Source organism: Mastomys coucha, unplaced genomic scaffold, assembly GCF_008632895.1.
Source record: "Mastomys coucha isolate ucsf_1 unplaced genomic scaffold, UCSF_Mcou_1 pScaffold16, whole genome shotgun sequence".
Taxonomy (NCBI): Eukaryota; Metazoa; Chordata; class Mammalia; order Rodentia; family Muridae; genus Mastomys; species Mastomys coucha.
Window position 1 is genome coordinate 70,291,790 of NW_022196898.1, and position 12,714 is coordinate 70,304,503.

Consider the following 12,714-nt stretch of genomic DNA (forward strand, 5'->3'; position numbering starts at 1 on the left):
GAGAGAGAGAGACAGACAGACAGACAGAGAGACAGACAGAGAAATAGAGGGAGAAAGGAAGGGAGGGAGGGAGGGAGAGAGGGAGACGGAGAGGTGAGAATAAAGAACGAGATGGAAATCAAGTCATCGGCAAGCCGCGCGCGCTCCTTTCGCCAAAACGAGCGTCCCTTCCTCGATCCCTCCACTAAACCGGGTCTCCAAAGCAGACCCTCCCGCCCCAAAGAGGCTGCAACCAGAGCTGGCCGGCGCGGAGTCGCGGGCGCCCAAGGTCCGGAGCGAGCGAGGAGGTAGCAAGAGAGGGAAATGGGCGTGTGGGTTGGGCCTGCCTGGCCCGAGGCCGGGCTGGGAACAAAGCCGCCCGGCTCCCCCTACCTGGAGCCGGGGCGTCGCCCAAGCGCGCGGCGCGGGGATCCGAGCGGCGCCCCTTCGGGACAATGGCTCCCTCCCCCGCTGTCGGGCGCGGGGTACAAAGGCGCGGCGCGGCGCCGGGCCGGGCACCCGTCCGCACGGTCCGGCGGAGGCGGGAGAGGGGACGGCTGCGGCCGTCTAAAGGGCTGCGGCCCGGAGCCCTCGGTGGGAGCCCAGGGCAGCCGCCTCCCCCGTCGCCTCCCCGCAGCCGAGCAGGCTCTCGCGCGGCACAAAGAGGCGCGGGCGGGCGGGCAGTCCGCGCCGAGCCGCGCAGACCCCGGGGCTCCCGCCGCCGACGGCGCGCTCGCCGCACTCACCCACAGCTCGGTGCCCCAGCTCATGGCGGAACCTGAGGCGACTCGCGCGGCGCGGCGCGGCAGGCTGCTCCCGCTGTCCTCTCGGCTGGACTCTGCCTCGAAAGCGGCCGCCACCACCGGGCTCCCCAGTGAGTGAGTGAGAAAGAGAGAGGAGAGAGAGCGACACGACTGAAGCGAGCCGCCGCCGCCGCCGCCGCCGCCGCCGCGTCCCCGCCTCCCGGCCGCGGGGAGGGACGGAGGGAGGGGGCCGGGGCCGAGGGGAGGCGGGACGGCGGGGAGGGGGCGGGCCGCGGTGCACCCTGGGATCGGGGCGGGCCCGCCCTCGCGCGCGCGGGGGGCTGGCGGGCTCTCCACGAAGCCGCTCTCCCCGCGGTACCCGGGACCCTCGGCGGCGTCCGCTCCGGCCCGCCGGGCTCAGCGAAAGGCGCACGCGGACTCCCGCTCCGGGATGGATGGAGAGCGAAGGAGGACGCCCACTGGCGCCCCCCCGCCTTGCTCGGAGACCCCCTCCAAGGAGGCGACCCTACCCACGTCCGCGTTCCCTGCCGACCACTGACAAAAGAAACCTCGGCCAAACCCTTGGAGTGGAGGGGCGTGTTGCGTGGTGTTTAGTTTAAAATCGTAGCTTCCTAAGCTACTTCTCCGTCCAGGCTTGGCGCTTCGTTACTCCCGTGATCCTCGGGAATCGCGAACGTGTAGAGAGGTCAAGCGTCCGATGGGAATGCAACGTGTCACGACGTGTTTTAAAAAAAAAAAAAATTTTTTTTTTTTTTTAGGTTTTATTGTAAGTTCTTTCGGGAAACTTTTTTTTTTTTCCAAAGAGGCAGACGATCCAGTAATCTTTTGGGGACGTTGCCATGGTAAAAGATAGACTGGGTGGAAAGCGAACCCGACTGACACCTGCAGGAGGTGAGACACTGAGCTTGCCCGCGTTCTAGGCGGGCGGGTACCTCCAGGGGCCCGTCTCTTCCCTCGCGGTCCTAAACAACCTGTTCAGAGCCTGAGGCATATCTTTGCCTCTGATGGGAATCTTGGCTGCAGACCACCACATCTCTGCTGAGTTATTTCCCAGCCTGCCTCCACTGGCAGTCAGCAAGTTTGGCTGGTGCTACTAGATACCGCGTACAGTATGCTCAGTAACTCCCTAACATATGCTTTAGTATTAATTGCTTGTCGCTTAAAACACACACACACACACACACATTTTCACTCTCTAACCAGTAGAGTACTCTCCAGTGAGTCATGACAACTGAATGCTTCAAGGTCCCCCCACCAACAGACTGCTTATCCGCATTGAAACTCCTCCCTTCCAGGACCTGCACAGGTGTTCCAGCTTCTTCCGCCCCAACCTTCCTGTTTGCCTAGTTCTGCTCCCCGTTAAAGTCCAGGCAAACAGCCAGAGAGCTCTCCAGGCAGTCTAACCACCACTCACCAAATTCTTTGCTGCCTTTTCCTGAGGTAGGCTGAGCAAACGAATACTCTCTTCTAATTAGGTTAAGGCCGGTCTTTTAAAATGCTCTTCGAAAGTCTCTGAAGCCAAGTGTGATGACGCACACCTGTAATTTTAGTGCTCCGGAGAGGCTAAGGCGTAACTCCAGGAGTTGGAGGATAGCCTGGGTTACGGAGTGTGCAGTGGTTGGAGGTGGGTGGGGAGGCGTGGTAAGAGAGAATATCTTCCTAAGCAATAATTTCTTTCCATTATTTTTCTATATTTTTCTCTTTCAAACCCGTCTCTTGCAAAGTATGTCTCCTTACAGTGCTAATCACCTCTCCGGGCTCACTCTCACTCTCTATAGATAGTATGAAGTTAATGTAGCAATCACAGGTTAAACTAATTAGTAGTGGAATGTACTTAATAAACGGCTGTCTCCTTTAGAGCTATTCCAGTGCTGAGCTGTGACTTACCGAAGCGCTGCCTTAGAAGTTAAGAAAGACCTCAGGACCATAATTCAAACCAAAATGACACCTTTAAGAGGCAGAGGGCAGGTGAATCTCTGAGTTCAAGGGCACCCTGGTCTACATGTGGAGTTCCAGGGCAGCCAGGGGTACATAGACCGTGTCTCAAACAAAACTAAAATAAGCTATTAGTCATATTAAGGCTATACTGTCTACGTAATTCCCCAATAAAGCATAAAGTTTTGTCTCCAAGCTCAGCCATTTTTCTTTCCCTAAAACTTCTGAATATGACTTCATAATTTAAACAACTCATTGTCTTAAAAGTAAAAATAGATTTTGAGCTTGGGGTATGGGTAAAGCACTTGCCTAGCATGGATGAGGCCTTGCTTGGAGTTCAGTTCCCAGTTCTGGAAGAAAAAAAAAATGACAACGAAAAACATAGAACCCTAGATTTGAATTAACTAAAACCCAAGCAGCTGGCTATACCTGTGTCATGGTGTAATTTTTTTTTTATTACATCATCACTTTTAACTACTGCAGCCTTGTTTGCCATGTTCAACATCTTGGGCACCACAAAAATAAAAGCAAGTTCTTACAATACAGGAATAAGTGTGACTATTGTTATATTTTGTTCTAAAAACTAATATTAATCAAAATTCAAAACACATACTAAGTCCTTGTCTCCAAAATAGTTGACATTTAACTATGCAGAGGTGTTTTACACACACACACACACACACACACACACACACACGAAAAGTCATGCAGCCAAATGCTATATCACAGACGTTTTGTGGGAGTATTTTGGGTTTTATTATTATTGTGTGTAAGTGTGTGTCTTAGAGATTTACTGCTGTGAACAGATACCATGACCAAGGCAACTCTTACAATGACAACATTTAGTTGGGCTCGCTTACAGCTTCAGAAAATCAGCCCATTATCAAGGTGAGAACATAGCATTGCCCAGGCAGGCATGGTGCAGGCAGAGCTGAGAGTTCTACATCTTCATCTGAAGGTTGTTAGGAGAAGACTGGCTTCCAGGCAGCTATGACGAGGTTCTTAAAGCCCACGCCCACAGTGACACACTTCCTCCAACAAGGCCACACCTCCTATTGAAACTCCCTGGCTCAATCATATTCAAACCACCACAGTGTGCATGATGGGAAGTGGGTGGTGCAAGCTCTGATGTGGAGGTAAGAGGACTGCTGTAGAGTCAACTCTGTCACCTCTGCATGTGTCCCATCGATCAATGGCACACCTGCAGGCTTGCACAGCAGTCAACTTTGCCTCCTGAGCTATTGCACCAGCCCAGCATAGCAGGTTGTATTAGTGAGGGTTCTCTAGAGTCACAGAACGTATGGAACGTCTCTATATATTAAGGAATTTATTGTGATGACTTATGTCTGTAATCCAATTAACTCAACAATGGGCAGTTGTGGATGGGAAGTCCAAGAATCTAGTAGTTGCTCAGTCCCACGAGACTAGTTCCAGCTGGTCTTCTGTAGAAGTAGGTTCCAGCGGATGTGCTGGCAAGTAAGTGCGAGCAGTTGAAGAAGAGTAGATCTTCCAATGTCCTTATGGAGGCAGCAGAAGGTGTGGCCCAGATTAAAGGTGTGTATTACCACAGCTGGATCTGGGACTTGCCTTGTCCCAGGCTGACCTTGAACTCAGAAATCTCCTTGCCTCAATCTCCTGAGATTAAAGGCGTGTACTAGTTTGCTTGGGTCTAAGCTTTTCAAGGCCTCTATGCCTCAAGATCTCCATGCCAAGATCCAGGTCAGAAACTTGTGTCTTCCAGCCTCAAGATCTGGATCCCAGGTGTGCCCTCCATTTCTGAATTGTAGTTCATTCCAGATATAGTCAAATTGACAACCAGGAGTAGCTGTCACACCGGTCAAGCTATTTGTGCTTTTTCATAGTCATTTTTTTTTTTTTTTGAGACATAGTTTCTCTGTATAGCCCTGGCTGTCCTGGAACTCACTCTGTAGACCAGGCTGGCCTCGAACTCAGGAATCTGCCTGCCTCTGCCTCCCAAGTGCCGGGATTAAAGGCGTGCGCCACCACCGCCCGGCTCATAGTCATTTTTAAGTAGTTTAAATTAACATCATTTTCATCTCTAAAATTTCAACTCATGACTGAATGTTTTTAGTATAGCGAGGGTATGGTCTGCTCTGGTGCTATCCCTGGTCTACCTGGAAGCCTAAACTTTACAAAACTGTTCTACCAACTAACCTTTTTGCTACTTAACCTATGGGCAGTGAATCAAATCATGGTTTCTATTTCATACTGCAGAATTTTTGAAGGTAAGCAACAATAAGAAAGAGCCAAGGGAAAAATTACTCTTTTATACATATTTACTCCAATGAGTAAACTGTAAAATCTTACATTACTACAAAAGCACTTTTACCATTTTAATCATTTTTACACTGTCTTTTCTACCTTCCTTCTATTCTCTTCTTTCTTTTCTCTCTCTCCCTTTCTCTTTCTCTTTCCCTTTCTTCCTCCCTCTCTCCCTGTTCCTCCCCAACCCCTCTAAAAAAAAAAAAGAGTCTTATACAGGCCATGATGACATCTAATAGCTACATAGCTAAAGTAGACCAGGTCTTCTTGAACTCCTGATCCTCTTGCCTCTATCTCGCAAGGGCTGATGGGCCGCTGCAATTTGATACACAGTTTCTTTTCCATTATGAAAAACACTTAGAGTGTGCTTTTAATTAAAGCTTGAAGCCCTGGTTCTCCTGCCTCCGCCTCTGAAGGGCTGAGAAGTCAACAGCTTCACTGCCTGTTTCCTTCCCAATAAGGAGAGCACTTTGACAGAGGGCAGTTTTCCTTCAGGCTTGTTTGAACTCCAGTCCAAAACCAACCATTGAACTGTTGTGGGTTTATTCTTTTATCCCGTATTTATTTGAACACGAACACCTTTTATACCTCCTTTTTCTACTGAGTGGGCTTCTAAGGTTTTTATTTTCAATTAATACAAAGTAACCATCCTCTATGATCCCACTGCATCATAGACATTTATCTCATGCCTTTTCCCGTTTCTAGGTTCATTGAATAAATTGTGGCTTTTTAAAAATAGTCCGGTGTGTAGCCGGGCGGTGGTGGCACACGCCTTTAATCCCAGCACTTGGGAGGCAGAGGCAGGCGGATTTCTGAGTTCTGAGGCCAGCCTGGTCTACAGAGTGAGTTCCAGGATAGCCAGGGCTACACAGAGAGACCCTGTCTCGGAAAAAAAAAAAATAGTCCGGTGTGAAGCCCAGTTGTTCGGTGCAGCATTGTGAATATGTAATAATTCACTGGTCCAAACACTCCGACCTCCAAACCGTGGTGGCAAGAAAGAAACTAAACCTCAGTCAGCGTACCCTCCGGAGTATAAGAAGCTTCCTTTAGTGTGTGTGTGTGTGTGTGTGTGTGTGTGTGTGTGTGTGTCAGTGTCCCATCCCTGAATGAATGTCAAACACCATTTCCACTACCCAAAGTATACATAGTGCAAGTAGCAACTAACCTCTTAAAATTACTTCAAATATTAATCATTAAAGATATTAAGGCTGTCTTTTAGAACTGAAAACTGTTTTGTTTTGTTTTGTTTTGTTTTGTTTTTTAGTGTGCAAGGTGGAATACACCTGTAATCCCCCACTCGAGAAGTAGGAGCGCGAGCAGTTCACAGCCCTTCTCAGTTACTCAGAGTTTGAGGCCAGTCTGGGCTACAAGAGACCCTGTTCTAATAAATGAACCAAGCCCTACCAAGGCAGTGTGCACAATAAAATTACTGTCTGTCAGTAGGCCAGAGAATCAAGCTAAAACCTTATTAGGAAGAATGTCAAAAGCTGGTTTGAGTCGCCAATGGAGCGCCACACAAGAAGAATCTTACTAGCCCCTGATTCCATGCCAGCGGAGGGAAGAAAGGCGGTAGCTAGTTAATAGTCGTCACTGCTTTCTGTACTGCTAGAACTGGAAGACATCCAAACTTCAAGGGCACACTTTAAGGTGGCTCCCTAGAGAAAAGAGAAAAACAGGAAGAAAGAGAGCAAGGTGCAAGGTGCATAGACAGGCTAATTTTTTGCTTTCTGGGGAATTCTACTTTCTGTTATTAAATGCAGTGACAGTATCTCCTGTAATGATCCTAATGAAACTTTGAAAACAAGAAAAAAAAAATCTGCTGAGCACACACACAATCCAAGCACTCGGGAGGCAGAGGCAAGAGAATCCTCATCAGATCATGGAAAGTTCAAGACCAGCCTGGTCTACACAGCAAGTTCCGGGCTGGCCAGGGTGATTCATGGAGACCTTGTCTCAAACAAATGAATGAACCAATGAATGAATGAACAAACAAACGAAAGAAAGAATGGAACTACGTGAATCAAATGGACTAGGTCTGTCTAAAGAGGTGACCCGCTTCTCCACATATATGGGAATTGTCTCTCATTTTTGACTACACTATGACAGGGGCTCAGTGGCTAAAAGCCCTAGCTGTTCTTGCAGGTAAACTGGGATTGGTTCAGTTCCCAGCACCCACATGACAATTTACCACATTTATTAGTTCCAAGGGATCAGATAGCTTCTGGCCTCTGGGCACCAGGCATGTACCTACTTACATGCAAGCAAATCAGAAATACACAGAAAACAAAGTAAATAACCTTTAGAAATTTTAAAAGCTAAATAAGTTAATTCTCTTCTGAATAAATATTACCATTTTTTGGATATTTATTATAGTTTCTTAAAGTAGTTTAAAACTTTACTACAAGTTGAATGTTTTTTTTAAAGCGTTATTATATCTAGCATGTATGTTTGCTTGCATGTATCTATGTATGCACACTGTGTGCAGTACTTGGTACCTTTGGAGGCCATACGAGAGCAATCCAGTCTCCTGAAACTGGAATTATAGGCAGTTGTGTGCCTCTGTGTAAGTGCTGAGTACCAGGAACATCTACAAAACCAGTAAGTGCTTGTAACCATTGAGTCATCTCTTCAGCCTCCACCAGTTCCGTAACCAAACCACTCCAATGGTTTCTCCTGCTTGTTGGTGTGTTTGATGGTAATCTGTATTGGCAAATTTTAAGATACAAATATCAATTCGCAAAAACAACACGTCGTTCTCGGTGTTCCTTTTAGGAAATTCAATCGGGCCTGGGTATAATCACGTATACCTGCAGTCTCAGCACTTGAGAGGTGGAGGCCAGAGGATCAGGTGTTCAAGGTCATGCTCTGCCACGTAGCCGGAAGCCAGCCTGGGCTCCATGAGACCCTGTCTCAACACAATACTAGTGTTATAGGAATTTGTAGCCTCCAGCTTTTCTACCCAGCCTCTTCCCATAATAATAACTCTGAGGCTTTGTTTATGAATGAATGCCTAGGCCATAAGCTTCGGCTGGCTTCTTGCTAGCTCGTAACTTATATAACCCATTTATTCTAATCTAGGTCTGCCGCATGGTTGATAACATCTCCTCCCTTTCAGTTGTCCACCTTTCCCAGAGCCCAGGGAGAAATCTCCCGATCTTTACTCCTTCCTGGAATCCTGGGATTGAGTCACCTAGAATGTCTCACCCTCTATTTCCTGTCTCAGCTAACAGGCCATCAGCTTTATATTGACAAGTAATGATCCCACGCAGCCCACAAGAGATTTCTCTCTCCAGGGATTTCTTTTCTTTCTTTCTTCTTTCATTTTGTTGTGATCCAAGGTCTCACTCTGTAGCCCAGGGTGGCCTGGAACTAACTATGTAAACCAAGCAAGCTCCGAACTCTTGGTAGGCGTCATGCGTCAGCCTTCCGAGTGCTGAGGCTCCAGGCCTCGACAGCAACACCTGTCTTGGAACGAAGTGTCTAACGGTCTAACAGGAACTTTGCAGAACATTAAACAATAGCATTCTGGTCCCCCAAATTATATCCTTCTTACATAGAAAATACAACCATCCCACCCCAATAAGCCCCAAAGTCGGAACTCATTCACACATCAGCTCCAAAGTCCTTAATTAGTATCATCTAAATCAGATATTAGTGAGACTCGAGGTTTGATTTCCCCTACCCCCCTCCTCAGCCCCCAGTTGTTACACATCAAATTCAAGGCCTTATGCCAGTGGTTCTCAGCCCTCAGCCTTCCTGATTCTGTGCCCCTTTAATATGGTTCCTCAGGTTGCGGTGACCCCCTAAACATAAAATTATTTTTTTGCTACTTCATAGCTATAATTTTGCTACTATTATGAATTGTAATGCAAGTATCTGTGTTTTCCAATGGTCTTAGGTGATCCCCGTGAAAGGGCCATTAGATCCCTTGAGGAGGTCATAATCCACTGCCTTATGCCTACTAGACAAGGATTCTACTGTTGAGCTGTTTTATTTTATTTTATTAAATTTCTAATTATACATATGGACAAGGAAGTATGCATGCACTGGTCCCTAGGAGCTGGAGTTACAGGTAGGTGTAAGCCACCCATTGTGGGTACTGGGAATAGAACTTGGGTCCTCCACAGGAGCAGTATGTGATCTTAACCACTTAGTTGTTGGAAGTGTTTTAGCTGAGAACTCCTGATATAGCTCATGCTAGTCTTGAGTTCACCATCTTCCTGCCTCATCCTTCTACACTCTGGGATAAAGGGGATGACCTAGCCTAACTGTGTGCTTCAGTGAGTCACCAAGTTCAGGCCATGTGATTTATTCCAAGGCAGAGTCTCCTCCAACTGTGATCAGAGGAAATTAAAACATGAGATGTAATCTGCAGAGATGAGGACAAGACAGAAAGGGAACCGTAGGCAGGAAAAGGAGGAGTTATAGATTCTAGCCTACCCTAAAGTTCAACATGGAAGGTGCCAATCCGTCTCTTTTACATTTTTTTCTTTTCTTTTATTCATTATTGATGTGTGGGGGTAAGCAGGCCGTAGCCTGCATGTAGAAGTCATAAGACAACCATATGGGGTCAATTCTCTCCTTCCACCTTTATGTGGGTCCCAGGGATCACACTCAGGTTGTCAGGCTTCTACAGAAAGTGCCTGTACTCACTGGGCCATCTCACTGGCCCTTCAATAAGTCTCAAAGCTGGGGGAAAAAATTCCTTCTAATTCCATGTTCCACACACTGAGCATGCAGGATGACTGCCAAGGACTTTGTCCCTAAGGCCTAGTTCAGCCTCGCCTGTTCAACAACTCTCATGGGTTAGTGTTCTCCACCTGAAGGGTTCCCAGGCTGGCCTTTTTACATCAGTGGTCTGTTGCCAGCATATTTCCCCCTGGGGAAATGTAGACAAACACCTACTACTCCTTATAAAACCTCAATGACAAGACAAACCAGCATCTGCTTCCACCAAAGCCCAACTTGGTAAACCCTTTCAGGGCATGGGTGAGGAGTTACTGCTTCCAGAGCAGGCTACCCAGGGCTACCCAGGGCTACCCCGAGCTACCCCAGGCTACTCTGAAGCAGTCACGCTACCATCTTAACCAGAGACCTCCTGACCATGTCTCTCTCCCCCTTGGCTCCCACTGCCAGTCCATCATCTGTATGCTCTGACCCCTCCTGACCCCACCAGGCCCTGTGTAATTAGGACAGAATTACACATAAATGTCTGGGAGCACAGAGGGAGCTTCCAGAATCTCAGATGAGGTTCCAATGACACTCCTCACTTCTCCCCCTCCTTTGAGGGAAGTCGGCAGTCATGGCGGATCTCAGTGGTCTCTTGTGAGTAATCTTAGCTGTTCTAATGACTACGATGGCTGGTATACTCAGAGGAGAGAATTCTGCAACACTGTGATTGGTTCTCGTCTCCACTGGCCATTGCCGCTCTAAGGGCCTAAGGCCTTTTTGTTATTGTTGTTGTTGTTGTTGTTTTTCCTGAGACAGGGTTTCTCTGTGTAGCCTTGGCTGTCCTGGAACTCACTCTGTAGACAAGGCTGGCCTCGAACTCAGAAATCCGTCTGCCTCTGCTTCCCAAGTGTTGGGATTAAAGGCATGTGCCACCACCGCCCGGCTCTAAGGGCTTTCTTTCAGCAGGGGTTCTACTCCTGTGACAAGTCTCTTCCTGGGACTCTGAGCTGTCTGTGACATTCTTTGAAATCTAAGCGGATGCCATCACAGCTCCACAGCTCATGCAGTATTCAGGTCTGCAGAGTTCTTGTCACACGGACTCTGCCAAGGCTTGCTTCTGTGTCTTTTAGAGCAGTGGCAAGAGCTACACCAGGGCCTGCTTGAGCCATGCTGGGGGGCGGGGGAGGGAAGCTGAGGATCACTCACTGGGTGCATGGAAGAGAGTCCTGAGATAGGCCCTAGATCACCCCAGCCCCACAAACCATCCTCCCGACGGATGCCCTGGGCCTGTAATAGGAGGACCAAGTGGAAAGACCTCAGAAGTGCTTAGGGTCAATTTCTCACTGCATTGAATAGAACCTGGCTTTCTTTCTAGCCATAGTAATCTCCAGTGAATGGTCACTTGACCACATACTTCATGTTCTCTACTAAACAACAGTTGTTTGTTTGTTTTTTAATTCTTTATATGGTGCTATGGTTTGAATGACTCATCATAATTCAATGTAATTCCCATTGTACTCAAAGGATGAAAACTTAAGTCAATTATTGTATTTGAAAGTGGCATCTTTGGAGGTTGTTGGGGCTCAATGAGACTACAAGGACAGAAGTGTCTCTCTCTCTCTCTCTCTCTCTCTCTCTCTCTCTCACACACACACACACACACACACACACACACACACTGTTCCCATGATTGCATTAGTGGCTTTTTAAGAAGAATAGGCTGGTGTGATGATGGCATTGTGGGTTAAATATGACAGCCATTCAATCCCAAGAACTCACGTGGTAGAAACAGGAAAAAAAAAAAACCTGCAAGTTGCCCTTTGACCTCCACTCTTATGCCTCAGCACCCACTTGCACACACATAAATAAACGTGATTTTTAAAAAGGAGGAAGAAGAGGAGGGGGAGGAGGAGGAGGAAAAGGAGGAGCAGAAGAAGGAGGAGGGGGAGAAAAAAAAAAGAGAATCCAAGTAAACTTTTTCTGTCTTACCATGCAAGCCCTGAATGGCCTTTGACTCTCTGCAGCGTCAACACTAGCAGGAAGGGCCTACTTAGATGTGGCTGCTCTGTCTTGAACTTCCCAGCTACCAGAGCAGAAAGACCAACAGCTTTCTGACTTAAATCTGTGGTATTCAGTGCCAGCCACGGAAAACAAAGTAAGACACGTGACCAGGTTAAGAGCTGTCGAGACCTCTCTGCCCTGTTTTCCTTTAGATTAGATTTTCCTTTAGATTAGATTTAGAGTGCCTCCTTGTGGGTGGAGCATCGGATTCCACCTTGCACATGCCAGGCAAATGCCACTCTGACACTTAACTAGATAGCACCCCTACCCCTGGCTTGTTAGAGATAGTGTCACACTGTCTCAGACTGGCCTTGAACTCAAGAGCCTCCTGCCCCGTCCTCATTCTCCTCCTCGCCAACGCTGGAATTTAGAATATGTGCCACCATGGCTGGCTATATAAATCTCATCTTTAAATCATTTCTTTCTCACTCTCATTCTACTGTGGGTGGTGAAACACAGCCACACAGCCTCTTCAATCCTGGGTTGCTTAGCAATTTCTTATGTTAGATGTCCTAGCTTAGTGCACTTGAGTTCTGCTTTCCTAGAGTCCAGGAAATAAATAGAGTTCTAGTGTGTTCTTTACTGTGCAACAAGGATGGTCTTCAACTCTACAGAGTGTTGTTGTTATCATTATTATCATTATCATCATCATCATCATCATCATCATTATTATTATTATTATTATTTTACTTCTGTGTGGGTGGGTGCTTTGCCTGCATGTATGACTGCCACCCCTACACGTGTGCCATGCCCCAGAGGCCAGATAAGGGGGTTGGATCCCCAAAGCTGGAGTTACAAAGGGTTGTGAGACACCATATGACTCCTCTGGGAAAAAAAAAAAGGCAGCCAAAGCTCTTAACCAATGAGCTGTCTGTCACTCCAGCCCCGAAGCGCCAGTTTCCAATACCCTTTCCTGGATTCAATCTAAAGCCTCAGTAGGGTAGCCATTACTGCTCATGTTTCCATGACCACCGAAATGGTCTCTTTACGTCCTAGGCTTTCCTGCAGTTGACTTCTGCGC

At 47.5% G+C, this 12,714-nt stretch overlaps 1 protein-coding gene and 1 long non-coding RNA gene across 6 annotated transcripts in view; one reads left to right on the plus strand and one right to left on the minus strand.

Moving 5' to 3' along the window:
- Nucleotides 1-950, minus strand: part of Fnbp1l (formin binding protein 1 like) — an 87,835-nt gene extending 86,885 nt beyond the window's left edge. For all 5 annotated transcript variants that reach the window (XM_031375339.1, XM_031375336.1, XM_031375338.1 and 2 more), the window contains exon 1: nt 726-950. In XM_031375339.1, the coding sequence (XP_031231199.1) occupies nt 726-749 (24 nt within the window). In that variant the 5' untranslated portion in view covers nt 750-950. The remainder of the gene's footprint in view (nt 1-725) is intronic.
- Nucleotides 951-1,061: 111 nt separating this feature from the next.
- Nucleotides 1,062-2,873, plus strand: LOC116094294. Its single transcript, XR_004120030.1, has 2 exons — nt 1,062-2,183; nt 2,602-2,873. It is a non-coding gene; the product is annotated as an uncharacterized LOC116094294 (long non-coding RNA).
- The last annotated feature ends 9,841 nt before the right edge of the window (nt 2,874-12,714 follow it).